This window comes from Liolophura sinensis, chromosome 12, assembly GCF_032854445.1.
Source record: "Liolophura sinensis isolate JHLJ2023 chromosome 12, CUHK_Ljap_v2, whole genome shotgun sequence".
NCBI lineage: Eukaryota > Metazoa > Mollusca > Polyplacophora > Chitonida > Chitonidae > Liolophura > Liolophura sinensis.
Window position 1 is genome coordinate 27,420,309 of NC_088306.1, and position 19,816 is coordinate 27,440,124.

The 19,816-nt window shown below is 39.7% G+C and overlaps 1 protein-coding gene across 1 annotated transcript; it reads right to left on the reverse strand.

Annotated features, from left to right (window-relative positions):
* Positions 1 to 4,343: 4,343 nt before the first annotated feature.
* LOC135479159 (cytosolic phospholipase A2-like) lies at positions 4,344 to 19,667 on the reverse strand. The gene is made up of 16 exons (XM_064758922.1): positions 19,434 to 19,667; positions 17,853 to 17,931; positions 17,319 to 17,465; positions 17,087 to 17,202; positions 15,577 to 15,614; positions 15,156 to 15,288; positions 13,256 to 13,392; positions 11,034 to 11,256; positions 10,554 to 10,668; positions 9,779 to 9,916; positions 9,223 to 9,315; positions 8,696 to 8,921; positions 7,975 to 8,096; positions 7,344 to 7,516; positions 6,800 to 6,986; positions 4,344 to 5,984 (listed from the first exon to the last, which is right to left on the reverse strand). Exons 1-16 carry the CDS (start codon positions 19,455 to 19,457, stop codon positions 5,779 to 5,781), a joined length of 2,157 nt encoding a protein of 718 aa, XP_064614992.1. The 5' UTR covers positions 19,458 to 19,667; the 3' UTR covers positions 4,344 to 5,778.
* Positions 19,668 to 19,816: the final 149 nt, after the last annotated feature.

Consider the following 19,816-nt stretch of genomic DNA (forward strand, 5'->3'; position numbering starts at 1 on the left):
TGTATATAAAATAAGTTCTCGAAACTTTTTCAGATGTGATGTTGTTCACATAAGACGAAACAAAGTTCCGATAAATTGATTTAGGTGACGGTCTGCTATTTTTTTAACCTAATTCTGCTTAAGCCATGGTGCTAGGGGGCGTGTAACATGAACAGCTAGAATAAAACCCTGATTGAGGTAAACGGACAGGAGGCTGTATTTCATCGGTTACGTGTGACCCTTTGCAGCGACGATCACACTAGCTCTGGTTTTACTTTCTACGCTCTGCGTCTATCACACTGTCGTCGCCGCTCTGGTTTTACTTTCTACGCTCTGCCTCTATCACACTGTCGTTGCTGCTCTGGTTTTACTCTCTGTGCTGTGCGTTTATCACACTGTCGTCGCTGCTCTGGTTTTACTCTCCATGCTGTGCGTTTATCACACTGTCGTCGCTGCTGTGGTTTTGCACTCCATGCTGTACGTCTATCACATTGTCGTTGCTGCTCTGGTTTTACTCTCCATGCAGAACATGTATCACACTGTTGTCGCTGCTGTGGTTTTACTCTCCATGCTGTACGTCTATCACACTGTCGTGGCTGCTCTGGTTTTACTCTCTATGCTGTACGTCTGTCACACTGTCGTGGCTGCTCTGGTTTTACTCTCTATGGTATACGTCTTTAATTATATGGCGATAGCCCAAATAAGCACTCCCTTACAGTGGCTCATTCTGATCACTAGCTCTGCTAGGCACTATCGCAAGGCAAAGGAAAAAATTTAAATATGTATTTGTTATCTATCTTGCAAGGATGAAGCATCTTTAAAAAATATCCTGGATCCGTGTCCAGATATGGATCACCATCACAATATAACACATCTATGCTTAGCCCAAAGCCAAGCCGACTGTGAACACAAATTTATTTTATTAAATTTGATATTTAAGTTGCCGACCGGAAGACAGACAGACGGAAAAACGGACAGGCAGACAGACGTGTAATATTCTGATGGACATCGGTATAAACTGGACAGAGACGGAGGAGACAGTTCACATTTGTATTCGGTGTTACTGAACAGATGGATGTTGGTATTAACTGGACATAGACGGAGGAGACAGTTCACATTAGTGTTTAGTATTACTGAACTATTCTGATGGATGTCGGTATTAACTGGACAGAGACGGAGGAGACAGTTCACATTAGTGCTTAGTGTTACTGAACTATTCTGATGGATGTCGGTATTAACTGGACAGAGACGGAGGAGACAGTTCACATTAGTATTCTGTGTTACTGAACTATTCTGATGGATGTCGGTATAAACTGGACAGAGACCTGGGAGACAGTTCACATTAGTATTTTGTGTTACTGAGCTATTCTGATGGATGTCGGTATTAACTGGACATAGACAGAGGAGACAGTTCACATTAGTGTTCGGTGTTACTGAACTATTCTGATGGATGTCGGTATTAACTGGACAGAGACTGGGGAGACAGTTCACATTAGTGTTCGGTGTTACTGAACTATTCTGATGGATGTCGGTATTAACTGAACATAGACGGGGGAGACAGTTCACATTAGTGTTCGATGTTACTGAACTATTCTGATGGATGTCGGTATTAACTGGACATAGACAGAGGAGACAGTTCACATTAGTGTTCGGCGTTACTGAACTATTCTGATGGATGCCGGTATTAACTGGACAGAGACTGGGGAGACAGTTCACATTAGTGTTCGGTGTTACTGAACTATTCTGATGGATGTCGGTATTAACTGGACAGAGACGGAGGAGACAGTTCACATTAGTGTTCGGTGTTACTGAACTATTCTGATGGATGTCGGTATAAACTGGACAGAGACTGGGGAGACAGTTCACATTAGTATTTTGTGTTACTGAACTATTCTGATGGATGTCGGTATTAACTGGACAGAGACGGAGGAGACAGTTCACATTAGTGTTTGGTGTTACTGAACTATTCTGATCGATGTCGGTATTAACTGGACATAGACGAAGGAGACAGTTCACATTAGTGTTTGGTGTTATTGAATTATTCTGATGGATGTCGGTATTAACTGGACAGAGACGGGGGAGACAGTTCACATTAGTGTTCGGCGTTACTGAACTATTCTGATGGATGTCGGTATAAACTGGACAGAGACGGGGGAGACAGTTCAGATTAGTGTTCGGTGTTACTGAACTATTCTGATGGATGTCGGTATAAACTGGACAGAGATGGGGGAGACAGTTCACATTACTTTTCTGTGTTACTGAACTATTCAATCTTATGACTATATCTCTTAGAGATACGATAAATGTTATAATGAACAGGCTGAGTTGCTATGGAATAGCTGAGTTTTTTTCATTCACAATTCTCCAACACTTCTATCTTGAATATTATAAAAGATATAATGATAACATTTTTGCAGCCACAAGGAAGAGCATCTCACCAAATTTCTGTCAACCTTCGATAGAATTCACATTTGATTTGAAACTTAATGCATTCCTTGATATTTTTATTTAAAGAGAATTCCACCATTTAATCTACTCACAATATACAAGCACCGTTTTTTATCCCTATAATCCACAAATTCAGTTTGACAAGAAGGCTATTAAATAGAGCTTGTTAAATCTGCAGTTCGTATGAATCTAGCCTATGTTAAATTCCTCTCCAGACGTACGTGAGAATATCTGACCGCAAATCACGGATGGTCGTGGGCTTTCCCCGTTTTCCTCCACCATTTTGCTGGTTGCTGTCGTGTGAGTGAAATACTCTTGATTAGGGTGTAAAACATCAATGGAGCAAATGAAATAAATCCCACCAACATGCGTAATTGATCAGTACAGTTCTTGGATGTAGATGTAGTTCAAACCGAAACAAGTATTAAAATATTTCGAATATGAAAACAAACAAATTCAGATTTACTTCATGATGAAGCAATTACAAACCAAATTTATGGCAATTTAATATATGTTAAAAATATATTTCGTTTGTAAATATTGTTTTCCAATGTGACATTGCATGAGCTGTCCCGTGGAAAGACAACATCCTGAACTCACAGACACCTAATGCATTTACCATAGTTTTTCTTATAAATATCTGCATTGTTTTACTTGTCAGTATATTTTTGTATACATACATTAACATATGGATAAACTCTTTCTTTGCTGTAGTGGTCAGCGCGGCGCATTGATCCAGGGGCCTCTCATCAAAGCGGTCGCTGTGTGCTCAAAGTCCAGCTCATGCTGACTTCCTCTCCGTCCGTACATGGGAAGGTCTGCCAGCAACCTGCAGATTATCGTGGGTTTTCCCTAGGTTCTTCCTGGTTTCCTCCCAGCATCATACTTACCGCCGTCGTACAAGTGAAATATACTGGAGTACAACGTAAAGCACCAATCAAATAAATAAATAAATAAATTTTTGAATATATTTTGAGACGGAAAACGCCAACGCACATTATGTTCTCTCATCACCCCACATCTTATCTGAAGCTAGTGTTTTTCGTCTATGCATGATGGCCTAGGTTGATTGGTGACTGACTTGTTACCCCCTGTTGCAGCTTATATCGACATTGTCTGAATTTGTATGGTGTTAATCTTAGCGAAAGGTGATCCACAGATTCTTTAACTTGGCAATGGTTACTTAGTTTTGTAGAGTGTGAATTTATTCTGTTCAGACCAGCATGTAATGGACATAATCCAATATGAATCCTAATAAAATCAACACGTCAGCCTTGCGACTTCTTAGTAAAATAAAACCGTTACAGACAGACGATTGAAAATAATAATAAAATCGACAGTCACTTGCTGCATCCAACCCCTCCTGCCATAAAGAAACAAAGAAGATTTCAGTGCAAAGTCTGACGTTTGCTGGTCTGAAAGTAGGTCTTGCCATTTTTTCTTGAGATGCCCAAGGCTTTCTTCGAACCTCTGTGCTGTCTCCTCCTTTAAAAGAATCCCAATATGGAAAATTTTTTTTCTTCACCGAGGTAAAGGTGGATTAGCAACCGCGGAGAGCCCAGATGTAACCGCCATTACTGCCCACACTTGATTTGTTTTCAGACCACAATACTACCTCTGACATGGTTTGATTTGCCTATGTTTTCACATATTTGTTCTTTTCCTTTTCTTCTTCACTGCCCTACATCAGTCTCATTTTCATCAATATATCACCTTTCTACATATACAAAGACAAAGCATATATCTAGTTTGCTGGCAGATTTCTTTGACGTATTTCAAATATAATTTTTTTTTTTATATACAATTTGTTGTCAAACAGTTGAACTGGACTAACAAACAGACAGAGGCTATTTTATATGATTCTGTTTTATTAAACTTTTGCCCATGATTGGAAAAATAAAGAACCAGTCCCTCCTTTATATCAGTTCCTCTGTCAAGATAAGTGACTTTATTTATTTGTTTATTTTTCATTGATTAGCAGTTATAAAAATGTACTTTTTCTTTGCATGTTAGCTTAATTTTACCCTCATTCACATGTATGAGTACCACTCCATCAATGGGAGGGCACAATAAATGACAAAACAATACCGCATGTTCTTCTGTTAACCAAGTTACAGATATTATTATTTATTTATCTGTTCATTAACTGGTGTTTCAGGGGGTGCTTTTTTCACACGACGTCGGTCAGGTCTATAGGCAGTGGAAACTGGAGTGCCTAGAATAAACTATCAGCCTTTGGCAATTAGCTGACAAACCTCCTGAACTGGATTTGAACTGTCACCCCAATTCTCCGAGGTCGAATGGTAGCGGGAAAATACAATTGTCAATATAAATCAGGCAAGAAGAGCTCATCTCTTCAATCCGATAAGCAGGATTACGATTTTAGAAGAAAGGGAATAACTATCAGAGTCATATCATAACTAAAAATCATGCTTATATCTGTAATGAGGCAAACAAACTATAAAATCATACTGATAACGACATCTTTTTCTACGGAAACATTTTAATATGACAAAAAATATTGCCTCACGTTATGACTTTTTAAAAAAACCATGTGATTTCTGTTATATAATGATATGATTGTACAATGTGTGTTCACGCCGTGTTCAAACATATTTAATTTTGATCACCATTGTAATGGGGCAATTTAAAATAAACATATATACGTAAATATATATAATATTTAATACAAGTTACCTGTTTACAGAGCACCAATAGCACATATCACAGAAAGGAATGCCTTTCTTTAACATACAGGTATTTCCGATATCATCAATGTACAAATTCAGGAGTGTAAGATGAGGGACAGGATGAGTCACTTAAAGTATAATATTACTGGTGACTGGAGGAACTCAGGGTTGTGTAATTGATGAATGATTGTTTGAGTGGCGTTAACGCGGCATTCACGAATCTCTCCCTTATACGATTTTGATCAGTTTCATGGTTTGAAATACACAGCCTAAACCACCAACCTTTGGCAACCTTCTGTCGGATATTCCTACATGCGGATCACGGATTTTCTCACACACAGCAGGCTCGTGGGCACGAGTATGTCATACTGATGGAAGTCAAGAGACCTTCAATAAACTTCATGGAAGACTACATTATAACGGCCCTCCCTATGTTCGCCCTCGACCGCTTATTACCATCAAACCCACAAGAGCAGAGGAGATTCCGATATTTTTCTATCTCAACAAACAGTAAAACTATGCTGACAACGTCTAAAAAAGCATACATCTTATCATTTAAAAATCATGCACGTTGAGAAGAGGGATTTCGCATTTCATGATCTATATGCCCGTATGTTCTACGTACACAATTTACATTGGCTTTTAATCTTATTGAAATAAATTATTTTCGTTTCCTCTGGACAGCCTCTGTAATGGCCTCTTTGATCTCCTTCAGGTGGTTGAGTGTATTGAATTCCATCAGCTGAGATAACCGATCAAACGCCTTGTGGGTGTAGGTGAAGTTAAACGTGGAATACGGGGCTTCGGGATCGTCAAAGACGGCGAACTCCGCGAATTCTTTCTCTTCAGTAGTCTCCCTTGGGACACCTGGTGACGATAAAGAAATGTTTAGGGCAAAAAGTTATCATGGCATTCAAAAATACGAAATCAAAACTTTTCAAATTAATAAGGGCCTCTCAAAATGATCAAAATTCTCTAGCACCCCAAATCGAGATTATATATGTTCATGGAAGAGTACATGTATAGTACAAGGGTAGTGTGTTCCAAACTGGTAGGGGCCTCCGTGGCTCAGTCGGTTAGCGCGCTAGCGCAGCGTAATGACCCAGAAGCCTCTCACCAATGCGGTCGCTGTGAGTTCAAGACCAGCTCATGCTGCCTTCCTCTCCGGCCGTACGTGGGAAGGTCTGCCAGCAACCTGCGGATGGTCGTGGGTTTCCCCCGGGCTCTGCCCGGTTTCCACACCACCATAATGCTGGCCGCCGTCGTATAAGTGAAATATTCTTGAGTACGGCCTAAAACACCAATCAAAAAAAAAAAAAATCCAAACTGGTAGTGTAGATTTATGTTGTTTTATTTATTTGATTGTTGTTTAATGCCACATTTAAGAGTTTTTCACTTATACGATGATGATCAGTATTATGGGTGGAGCAAACAGAAGTGCCAGTCGTAAATCTCCGACCGTAAGTAAGGTAATGACGAATGCATAATGGTAATAAGGTTAATGACCTTGCACACCACACTAGTATCAGATGCGTCTTAAACGAATTATAGACTTCACAAATGTTCCCACGAGCGTTGTAGATCGCTTATTGTCACCAAGGCACCACAAGCAGTGACAGCGCAGGAATGTTCCCTGCCCAAGGTCGGTTTTGAAACTGCGCCTTGAAATACTTGCAACTCACCTGGCTTCTTATACTTCCGGAAGTCGAGATTCACGAGGACGAAGTGAAGTATTATGGGACAGTTAGGGTCGTTGGGATCACGGAAGATGTACAACTCCTTCATCCCTTCTTTCTCAAACACACTCGTGTCGATGGGTGGGAAACGAAGACCGTGTTGTTGAGCCCACTTTTCAGCCAGTTTTATTTCCTGGAAAAAAATCATCAGCGCATTCGTCAAGCAAGGCAAATTTGTTTTACAACCTCGGAAACCATGGAAAACACGATGATATCGATCTAAAGAAAGCAGTTACTAAAAAAATCCGAATAGTTCAGAGTAAACAGGGCAAGTAATGATGTACATATAACATTGCCCGGAGCTAAGTCAAATTTAAAATACTTCAGAGCTTATGTTTGGTCCTTGAAATTAAAATTTGACCATTTCAACACACGTGTGACAAGCCCCCAAATTAGTTGACGAAGTTTTAAATTCAACCTAAGGTCATAAATGGCTGTTGTAAAATTGGTACCAGATAGCTGACTGGTTATTCATCAGGAATTAATTTACCTCGAACGGCTCGCTGTCATCGCTGGGTCTACCACTGAAGTCAAACGACAGGATCAAGTCTATCCCTCGGGCTTGCCTCAGCACGAGAGGGTACGGGGAGTTGAAAGTTAACCCTGCGTCAACGACGAATTGTTTCTTAACGTGGGTGAAATACACTCCTTCGTCTGAATCGTCTGTAAACATTATTAAATTTTCGGCTAATTATATATATATATACTATTTCCACATCTCGGTCCTATATACTGTCAAATAATGCTGGGAAGGCTGGCCAAGCTGAACAAAGAAGTCTGGCACGGTACATTTGTATCCGGCATGCAGGTAACTAGGTCAACAGTTCAAATCCATCTCTTGCTGGATCTAATGAGATATACTGCACCAGAAGTTATTTTAATGCTCTTTACTTTAGCCTTACCACCTTCATACAACTGTTTTGAAATAGTTTCGTAATGGGGAAAGAACACCTGTGAAATAAAGGACTGGGCTAAATACTGAATGCAAGACTTTTGTCTTCTTAAACGCCATTTTGAACTTGTCTGTCATTCTTTTAAACGTTGCGTTAATTTAATGACTGAACTAGAAACGTCTCTGGTAATTACTGGATTAATTCTAACCAGTCCATAAGTCTTCTCACCAGAATCTGTTTCTTTGGGGGTCTTAGGTTCTTCTCCTATAGGTAGTAACGAGATCTCTCTCAGGAAGTTGTGAATCACGCCTGCGCGGCCAGTGCGCGTGCTCAGAAGCTGAAATCTCTTGCTGGAAACGGAAAACGATAACCGTGAGGTTTTGATTTTAGAAATCGATTCACAATTTTATAACAAATTGTTTAACTTCAACATTTTTGTTTTCAAATTCAAATGAAATAAACAAGTAATACTTCTGAGCTTTTCACGGAAAATACGATGTCACTATACGCTTGTGGTCAAGCGTAGGCAAAATCACCTTTTCTGACTAAATATTGATTTTGGGAAAACATTATATTAGTTTTATAACTAGTTTTAAGACGACTACACACTGACACAGTTCGAACATTAAAAATATCACTGAAGTTTTGTTAAAAAGTAAATAGGCTTTATATAATGTGTGTAGTGAACTTTTTTTTTGAAAGGGACAGTAACATTGAAATCAAAGGGTTTAAGCCATTGCACCTCGACAGATAACTGAAACAAAAAATCCTTGCCGTAAAGCTATATTGTCTTATCTGTTTGTCCAAGCAAGCAAACCCAATATCCTTTACGAGTCACGCTAATAGATGAACAGAATTGGAGTGAAATTTTGAAGCGGTTGGATAGTGGCAGTATTTGCACGGTGACTAAATTAGAGGATCAAATTGCAAAGAGAATACATTATATTACCTATCTACTAGGTCCTTAAACCAGTTCATCCAGAATCCTTTGTCCGCGACCGTTTTTTCCGCTCCTTGTTCTTCCTCCTCCTGCGTTTTTCTGCTTTTGGCCGCGGTCGGAGTATCAGTCAGTTCTTCATAATGATAGTTATCGTGATCATCAAAATCATCGTCGTCATCATCGTCTTCATCTTCGCTTCCGTCACTTAGCACCGATTCTTCTTTAATTTTCTTTTCTGCATTACAATATTACGATATGTACATTTAAAGTTTAGTCTTTATTTTTTTTTTAGCAATATATCAAAATAGGAATAATCGTAAATTCTTTCCTATCATAAAGATTGCACCCGATAATGCCACTAATCACAAGACGAAATCATCTTTTCAGTATGACAGCAATTTGGTACCAAAAACTTTTGTATGACTTCTACTGACGGTTAGGAATATTAACTTCAGTATCTCTTTATTTCAGTTAAAATGATAATATAGTGGTTTTCAAGGCCTGGCAAGTGGTGTGCATTTTACTCATGAACATACTCATTTCCCGTCTGACCATCTTCACGGGGTCCATGTTTCGATTGTCATCAAATAGTCGATCAAACATGATGCTGAAAGCGCTGCCCCAAATACCTGCGACAAAAGATGGAAAATATGCTGTTACGTAGTTTACAGAAAAGATATATTTATTTTGTTTGATTGGTGTTTTACGCAATACCCAATAATATTCTGCATATGCGACGACGGCCAGTATTATGGTGTAGAAATCCAAATGGGGCAATGAAGTGAATAAGTTTTTGTTTGATTATGACAATAGCCAGTTTTGTCTAGAAAACTGGGCAAGACAATTTATTGTGAGGTTTCCGGTGAATTTTAGGCCCAATGAAGAAAGGTAGACAATATTTAAAACGCTGTATTGTAAGAACTTAACGTTGTTTAATTTAACAGATTCATGCTTTTCTTAGTGCAGAGAGAACAAATAATGACATAAAACACCTGAAGAACGGCATCAGAACCTCTCGTATTGCAACAATTTACATGGTTAAAATACACCCCAAAATTACTTCAGATTTTGAAAACAAAACCTAGGACTGACCTTGTAAAAAGTGGAGTGGGGGTTCGTCGTACTTCTTGGCCAACTTGCCCATGAAGAACTTACTGCCGAAATACTCGCTCTTCATGAACGACCCAAACTTCTCCATTCCTATCTCAAAAGGGCTGAACTCAATCCATTCTGCAAAGTAACATGTCTTGGTATTGTAATGTAGTCAACAAAACAGCCCTATGGAAAGGCGTCGCCTTGTATCGGGGCACATTAATGCCCGATATAGTTACAGTTATGACATCAGACACAATAGATCGCATCGAGGGACTAATGGTTAGTGCTTCCTGCTCGAAGTCGGGAGATCCGGGATCAAACCAAAGACTTTAAAAATGGTACTGGTTGATGCTTGGCTTGGCACCAAGCACTGATAGGTTACAGCATGGAAACAGGACTGGTCGGCCTGGTGTCAGTATAATGTGACTGGGCGGGGTGTCATGTCTGGTGTCTTCGACATCATACTTCGGTGGCAATAGCCCTATGGCCTTATGAACTCGCCCTGCCACAAGAAACACAGTATATGTACACAGACCCAATTACTCCTCGTCTTCGCACTGTGGAAAAATTGTTAAGGCTAGGTTAAATCCCTAGCATTTATTCATTCATTCATTCATTCATTCATTCATTCAAAACCGATCTTGGCTTATCACGCCATGTTACATGAACAAAATTGCCTTTGGGCTTGACCTGATTTGAAGTAGCTAGCTTACGGAGCTGATGCGTGAACAGCCTAGCTTGTCGTGAGGCCTTGCATCCTTTTTTGTCTTACCTTGGAAAACTCGGGCAGAAACGTTCGCCTTCACGTGTACACACGTATACAGAGGCATTGGGATGTTACCGTCTACGATTTTTATCTGTTGATCTGTCAGTGTACAATCTTTTCTCTGAAAGACCAAAGAATACATCAGGGTCAATGATATTGACGCTATAGGCATATCACAATTCCTTCCCTTTGGTATCAAGTACATGCCTGGTAAGGGTCTTAGTTTGTACACTCTAACCAACTATCCAAAATCTTGTACAGAAGGGATATTTAACACAGGGTAGACAGAAAAACGTAACGAATTAGAGAGCAAAAACATGAAGATTTTTTGAGATAACCAGTTTATTAGTATCATCAATAAACCCAGTCAAAATATACATTCAAACAACCGTTTACAAAATTGTAACTATGCCCATAACATTAAACAAAGCTGGTTTTACATATCAGGCCAACCAATCCAACATCAACTGACTCCCTTTTACTTACGTCTTTAATTAGAGTTTCTCCCATCAGATGGCCAAAGAAATCCGTGAAGCTGATTGGCTGGCCGTTGTTCCTTTTTTCCATCATGGCGCTGATGTACCGACTCACTTGCTGCATACTCATCAAGTTAATAAAATTCGCGTCAATGTTCTTCTTTAGCTCTTCCTGAAAGTCTTTCAGAGACAACTTTGGCCACTTCGGATGCGAGTACAATGTCGATAATAACCTGATAATTTAATTTGGGGAAAAATATCTTTCAATTAAACCGAAGAAACCTACGACAATATTAAACACTGAGATAATTAAATTAAAGAGAGTATTCCGGAGATTTTGGACAAAATCAAATTTTTGTGCAACAGCAATAGTGTTTATATAGCTCAAATTACTGCCTTTCAGTAAATAACAGACTCGTATCTGTCCTATGTATAGTGTCAAAATGACTTTAAGGTTTGAAAAAGTTATAATGCGACCTACTTTATAAATGTTAGGGTATTATTACCGATTTTTGATGTAAACCGCGAACAGACAAGGCTGGTACTTTGTGAAGGTAATTATTTGGGCTATTCTAAAATGAAAACAAAAATCTTGTATAGTCTCTTTTACTTAAAGCTTCATTCAAACACACACGTTTCGGAACAACACGGAAATGTAGCACGGTGAGCAAAGATTTTGTCAAATCCCACTGTGACTGATACTAGAAACCAACATTTACACAAACCGAGCAGGAAAAAGTATTTATCAAAGCACAGACGCCATATTGACTGCCGCCAGTTTGTGATTTTCATACTGTTCACACAGATCAACACATACTCATTTCGACTTGTTTTGACTCTTTAGCTACGAAGTTACAAAAGCTCGTTTAAGAATGCAGAACTGCAGAACGTGAAATTCGCCCCTTTCGTCTTTTGCACCTTTTAAAGTGTTGAACAGAGCAGTTAAAATCGTGACCATGCTACTGGTTATTGTGACATCAACTTCAAAGCAGGCTACTTTTTATAACAACGTATTGTTATGTGCGCAAATACCGTCAGCTTCTAAATTTAGCTTGCCACGGTTTACATATGCTGAGTTCAGGGCCAGCTGTCTGCCTCTGCGTTAGAATATTCCAGAATACGCTCAGTTCGGGGCCCGTTTGTTTACAACAAGTGTTCAAGAATTTTCTTATTCCAGAAAATTCCACCAGTCTATATAAGACCTATGAAGGCAGGTCAAAAGGGGAGAACGGAGAATTATTGAGAGTTTTGGATGCTTTCGCTGTGTATTACTTTAGTAGGCCTTTTGTGCTGAATTTTGGTGTCTTTATAGCCTCTGGCTTTGTTATATCATATCTCCACCGAGCACTTGTTCAGTCTAAACTTGTATACTTAACTTGTGCTCTTGTGTACACAGTGCTTATTACTACAGGGACCCTGTCTGTGGAATTTTGTGTATATTTCGTCATACACTCAGTTATACTGTGGATTTTCCCTCTTGTGAATATTGCCTCTGTGCATTTTTTAAGCATTGTGGAGTATATGCGTCCGTTTGGACTTGACACCGTTGTACATGTAAGTACTTTAGTATTTGTAAAGATACTGCTATCCTTTCTTGTTAAACTTAAGTACTTTAGTATTTGTAAAAGTCTTGTTATCTGTTCTTGTTAAACCTAATAAATTGTTTTAAAATAAAATCTGCTGGTTTTTGGTCACTTTTCTGTGCGGCTAAACTGTCGTCTATTTGGAACAAGCCATCTCTTTATAATACAGACAGTTTGGGTCGTAACAGTATTCAAATCTCAAGTGTCGAAGGTCAGTTCAACCTTTTGATACTTTATGTTTGCTTTTCATGTTTTAATGGCTTTTCAGAAAAACTGATATGCTGTCAAGGGGACCCTAGAAACATTTTTGTGGATCACTTGAAGTTTGACCCGTTAGGTTTGAAAGTCGCGCAGTCAAAGTGTGTACATATTAGACATTAATCTTACCCACATGGAAGACTTGTACAAAGTTAGTCTTTGCACTTAGAATTGCATATGCTCATATTTCAGAGTTATCCAAAATGCCGTTAACCTCTGTCGAAGATCTTTTACAAATGCCCAAAAGTCAGCAAATGCAACTTTTTTCCAGAGATCACTTTTATATAAGTGCTATATTCCATTACACACAAAAAACCCATTTTGAGAACGAAGGAGAAAAAAACCTGAAATATTAAAGTAGTTCGCCGAGCGTGAAGTTATAAGATCTTACCAACATGACCCCGACAGTCCACATGTGTAAATGACACAGTCCAGCACACCTGTTTCTTGCAGAGCTTTGAAGACACCGCTATAGGCCACCATAGCCCGGAAACCCCCACCTGACCCCAGCACGGCTACAGTTGGCACCTGAAATACAACGATCGATTTATAGATTGATTAATTATCAATGTGTGGACCTTGTTGGCCGAGTGGCTTAACCTGCCTTTCGCTCTTGGTCAGTGGAGCTTTACTCTAAACGTGTAGCATTTCTTTTCTTGTCAAAAAAATGTTAAGTCGGGAATCTGGGTATTGTAAGAAAGGTAAACAATCAAGCAAATAGGCCGTTAATTTGAATTGAAAGTGACGTTTGGGAGATGCTATAATGTGTTGTGTTATTATAACATAATCCTGTGTTATATTCATCATATGATCCTGGTAGACTTATACAATCTTTATCTTGAATTAATGGAATGTGTAAACGGAATACTATGCCACAACAATAGGTTACAATCTAGAATCAATCACGCAGGTTTTCTGATAAACTTAACGGATTGTCTTTTGAGATAGCGAAAAGCAGGAATTGAATTTTGTTCCTTTCAGGGGAGGGGGTTGGGGGGAGCTACAGATAAAAATAAACGCAGTAAATTTTGCAAAAGTCATTTTAGCATAGGTACAAGCGGTTCATGTGAAATTTGCTCTCCGCGTACTGGCGGTAGATCTGTGCTAGATTTCCGAGCAGTTTTGGTTCTTTTCGATTATTATATATTTTGACGCCTATATATAACAAGAGATATCCCAACATAAAAAGGAATTGGTCAGGTCAGCCCATAACTCGTGAGTATGGTTATATACAGATAGTGATTTCTCAGTCTCTTATCCCTGTTATACAATTCACCGAATCTCGTGCCTCTCTTGACATATCCCCAGATCTCGTAGGTTTGTGTAAATGTTGATTTCCAGTATGAGCAATCCAGAAGAACACGCATTCTAAAATTGGAATGTACTTGGGAGGGATGTCGTATTTGAATCGCACAATCCTGCCTACGACTGGTTGTATCCTGACACAGATAGAGCGTATCCGATGAAATAGACACCCTGATTCGGAGTTTTTTTTTTCTTTTTCATTTTTTATTGATGTCTTTCTACCGAGATTTGCAGGTATCCTTGCGGAGTGGGGTAAAACAACGCTGTTGCGAGAATTACGGAGAGAAACAGCCCCAAATATGTCGGGCTGCTGGTAAGGAACATCTTTAGCTATTAAATCTTCCTGAACAGACGTGACTGCCATGGACCCTTTTTGTTCGGCGAGTCTCACAATAGGGTTGTTAATTACAGAAACCACATCGGTTGACGTTGATTTATGCTTGGGAAGATTCAATGCACCTGTGAACAGCGGTAAATGTTCCTTGCAGTCAATCCGACACATTTGGGGTTGTTTCGATAAGAATTGCCCCACTCTATATTTGCAGATAATCAGACATGCAGATCGCTGTTCATGTCTCAATTCTGTCATATGAAGACAATTCACATGAAGGCGTGTGGTCTGTTGTGATCGAACTACACCCTGGTTACATGATCTGTTGTTTTGCAGGATTATATTACTGAGCGGAGTTGTCTAGTACAAGCGCAAAGTGTCTGATTTTACTGACGTGTGACTGACATCCTGGAAGACAGCTTAGGGGCTACAGCTGAAATGTTCACAATGCCACAACTTTAAAACATGTGGAGCGGCAAAGCGTTCATATCAGTTAATTCTGATTGGCTTATATTACAAATTACCCGCATGCGCGTTTACAAGCTCCATAATGAAAACAATCAGTGACGCGCTATATGTTCCACTCGATCAGAATTTCCTTTGACAACGCGTAATTAAATTTAATCACGTTATAACATACAAAATCGTCATGTACCTCTTCAATGGTTTTCGGCCCCCTTCCGCCAAGTAAACAGCCCATTCCTGTCATAGTTTTCAACTTCCTGACCTTAAGATAATTCATTTCTTCTTCACACAAATCCACACTGTAGCGTAAATTTGGTTGCGTACTGAAAAGAAAACCCTATTAGCCACCTTACACAATTTGGAAAGCTTTGAGATAACCGGAAACTAAATTCTCATTTTAACATTATCTATATTTAAGGGAGCATGTCAACAACAACAGCGACAAATATTAAAGGGTTTTAATGGGTGCTTTTTCTCATTAGTATCTCCGTTTTATTTTCGTAACAATCACACTTCTTTTGTGTCTTGGGAACAGGTACATGTATTTTGAGCTATTTCTAACTATGCCAAAAGGGTATATCCAATATATTTCTAAACTTGAAAATACTTACTCTATTTCTGTCTTTAATTCCATATCAAGTTCAGAGACCTAAAAGTATCAAAGAAATGGATACGAATTCATTATTAACATAGGGCAGCTGTTTATTTATTTAATTGTGTTTTATGCCATTCTCAGGAACATTTGGCCGTAAGGCGGTGAGGTTTGTATGTAATGTGGAACTGGACAAAGTCCGGATAAATCTTCCATTATCTGTGACATGCCCATGTGCACACCACATGTATTGTCCCACATGTGATGTGCCAATGTGCACACCATATATGTTGTCCCACATGTGACGTACCTATTTGCACACCATACATATTGTCCCACATGTGAAGCACACATGTGCACACCATATATATTGTCCCACACACGACGTGCTCATTCGTGGTGGAAGACAAGCGGATTTCAACAAACGGCAGACTGCGTAAAAGGTATCACGAACAGTGACGTTGATCGTCTGTTGCCACCAAGGTCTCACGAGTGTCGTTCACTGTTTGTGGCCATTAAGGCGTCACGAACAGTGAGGTCGACCGTCTGTTGTCACCAAGGTCTCACGAGCATTGTCCACCGTTTATTGCCACCAAGGCGTCAGGAACAGTGACGTCCACCGGCTGCTGCCACGAAGACCTCACGAGCGTTATCCACTGTTTGTTCCCCCCAAGGCGTCACGAACGGTGACGTCCACCGTCTGTAGCCACGAAGACCTCAAGAGCTTCGTCCACCGTTTGTTCCCCCCAAGGCATCACGAACAATGACGTCGACCGTGTGTTGTCACCAAGGTCTCACGAACGTCGTCCACCGTTTATTGCCACCAAGGCCTCACGAACAGTGACGTCGGCCGTATGTTGCCACGAAGACCGCAAGAGCGTCGTCCACCGTTTTTTGCCACCAAGGCCTCTTGAACGGTGACGTCGACCGTCTGTTGCCACCAAGGTCTGACAAGCGTCGTCCATTGTTTGTTGCCACTAAGGCGTCATGAACGGTGACGTCGACCGTCTGTTGTCACCAAGGTCTCACGAGGGTCGTCCACCGTTTATTGCCACCAAGGCCTCACGAAATGTGATGTCGACCGTCTGTTACCACGAAGACCTCACGAGCGTCAAGCACCGGTTTTGGCTACCGAGGCCTGACGAACGTTGACCTCTACCGTCTGTTGTCACCAAGGCCTCACGAACAGTAACGTTAACCGTTTGTGACCACCAAGGCTCCACGAACAATGACGTTGACCGTTTGTTGTCACCAAGGCCTGAAGAACAATAGCGTCGACCCTTTGTTGTCACCAAGGCTCCACGAACTGTGACGTTGACCGTTTGTTGACACCAAGGCTCAATGTACAGGGATGTTGCAGTGAGACCAGTTTGATAAACAGGTCGCGACACTATCGTGGTTTGGCCAGAACAAATGTACAAAGCGACAAACAAATGGATAACATTTTTTTATAATACTATCTTTTAACGTTCCACATGATGAACTTGCATCTTACTCTTGTTAAGAAAATTTCCATATAAACAACAAACCTTGTTAAAAATAACGGTCTTCTTGATCCACTTGTTCCTTTCCAGGCTGTTTATGTTGATCTGTTCACTTCCGATTGCCCTCTCCATTGTGTAGTTGTCGTCTTTTAGGTTAATATCTGCAATGAAATACAAATTGTTTTCATCAAATGTGTTTAAAAATCTTACCAAATCCCTGTTAGACGTGTAATGGAAACTCGACTGTAGTCTTTGGTGAAAGGTTTTAAATACTTACGAAGTATGTTCTTTTCTTTTGGATCGAGGAGATAACGGAAATTCTCGTTCCACACGGGATTGATCTCGTTAGTTTTCGTGGCTGTTCTTCTTTTGGCGTCTGGAGTTTTGCGCATCTTCAGCTCAATGTACGGGTCAGGTGTATCAACTGAAAATATGAGTCATTCATATCAGTCATGAATCAGTTTTATCAAATTCCCATGAAACTTAACATTAAACTCAAAACACGTCAAACAAGACCTATGTGTTTTGGTTTTAGCTAAACTTCATTTTGTAATTATTTTGCAGGACAGCATCCATATATGACAATGAAGAGCTAGGTTACCTGTCTTAAGGACAAGTTTTGGAATTGATATCACCTTTTTGTGAAGTCTGTCAAGTGTTGTAAACTGAATTTTAAAATGCTTGATTGCGTTAATAAGTTTCATCTTAAAATCTAGCGTGCAAGAAACCCATATAAAATTGAAGATCCTCTACTGTGAAAAATTGACGTCAACTGATTGTAATGAATAAATAATTAAAACAAATGACTCACCCATATCTCCCCACCCTTTAGTTATTTTCCGTCCACGAAGCACATTGGCATACAGAATCAAGCAAGGACGATTGCCCACCTGGCAAGAGAGTGAAAACGGGTTTCAGTAATATGTTAATATATTGTCATATTTTCGTAATGGTGATAAGTGATCAAAATGTGTCAAGTAAGGACATATCACCTGGAGAGGGGGTGGAAACAAAGCGAATTTAACCCAGGTGACATAGGCCTTGAATAAGATTTTAGCATGAATAAAGAAAACTATGACTTATAGCTAAGAATGTTTTTCTTGAAAAGTAACCAGAATGTGTGTAACCTTCAAATATGATAGTTTCATTGTCGTCTAGTACTTAACACTTCAGAGATCGGCAAAAATCAACATTTCGCCCATTTACTTAAATATTATTTATCACCTCCTCACGGCAGGGGAACCCGGATGCTCGAAGCTATGAATATGTAAGTTTATATTGCCTAGTTACGACTGGAATATAATCTTAGCTAGGTATTCTGAACACTACGCCACTACACAAAACGAACACAAAAGTTTATTGTTGCTGTCCGACTCGAATTTCATGAGAGAAAAAAAAACTGCTAAGAGCCAGGGTGTATAAAGTATCTCCTTTATGTACGACCCGACCTGAGGTATGGCGTAACAGTCAGCTTCAAAGTAGAGATAGAACAACAAAATGTATGAGTTAACGCCTGAGATGGCAAAGAACATGCCTGTGCGCAGCTTGATCGTCAACATATCCCTGTATATTTATATATGTGGTCGCGTATACGACATACGAGCTGAAGGCCAGGCAATCGAGGTGTACAGCAATACCTGTAGGCCTTTATATATATACATGGGTCACACATAGGGAATACAGGTCATATCGCCTAACAGCCAAATTAAGTCGAATCATCTAATACCGTAGGTCGAATCGTCTACCGTCAGGTCGCCTAAGAATATAGGCTAAGCAGTGGATATTTTGGATTACAGTGGTGTGATATTCGGTTAACGAGAACCATCATTGCGGAATGGAACTTGCTGGACATTTCTTGGAGTTGTGATTCTAGAATGCTTCGATTCATATAGATACTGGTATCGGTCGATATTTCCATAAACAACACGACAAGAATCACGTTGTAGCTGAATTGCTTCTTCACAAACGAGCAAACTTTCAGATATGTAACTCTTTTCATCATCAGGGTTGTCGGACAAGTTGCAACTTAATTATACGTGCGACTAAGAATACATAGCCTGTTTAATGTGCACCAACTTCGGTTTGGAGAGATTCTTGCTACTTCGAAGATACACATGCAATTATTCCGAGATTGCTCTGACGTCAGCTTTGGCAAAATTTTGTCCGGTAATATATGGCACCAAACCGAACAAAACTGTGCCAAACGTAAGGTCAGGGCAATCTGTGACTAACATGAATTTTATTTCCACAGATAGTTTCATTATTAGGATCTACACGTTACGATCATAGCGGCAGATTTTTTAACCATTGGAATACCCAAACATATGTGAACCAAGTCTGTTACAACAACACCAGTATCATATGAAATTCAGAAAAGCAAAATATTACTCACATCAAACTTGTGGTAGTGCTGCATACTTGGTGGTCTTGCGATGATCAGATAGATGAGATTACGTGGACCACTGCTTGACTGAGAACAGTTAGCATTCAAAAAATAAGCTTGCACGTGGTAAATGACCGAGAGAGTCGTTGTGAATTATCAAGACGTTTAACTCAGTCACCTTATGTATAAACTTTAGAAATCGGCTCGAGCTATGAATATGTAAGTTTATATTGCCTAGTTACGACTGGAATATAGCTAGGAATTCTGAACACTACGCCACTACACAAAACGAACACAAAAGTTTATTGTTGCTGTCCGACTCGAAGTAATCTGATGGAAGAAAAAAAAACTGCTGTGAGCCAGGGTGTATAAAGTATCTCCTTTATGTACGA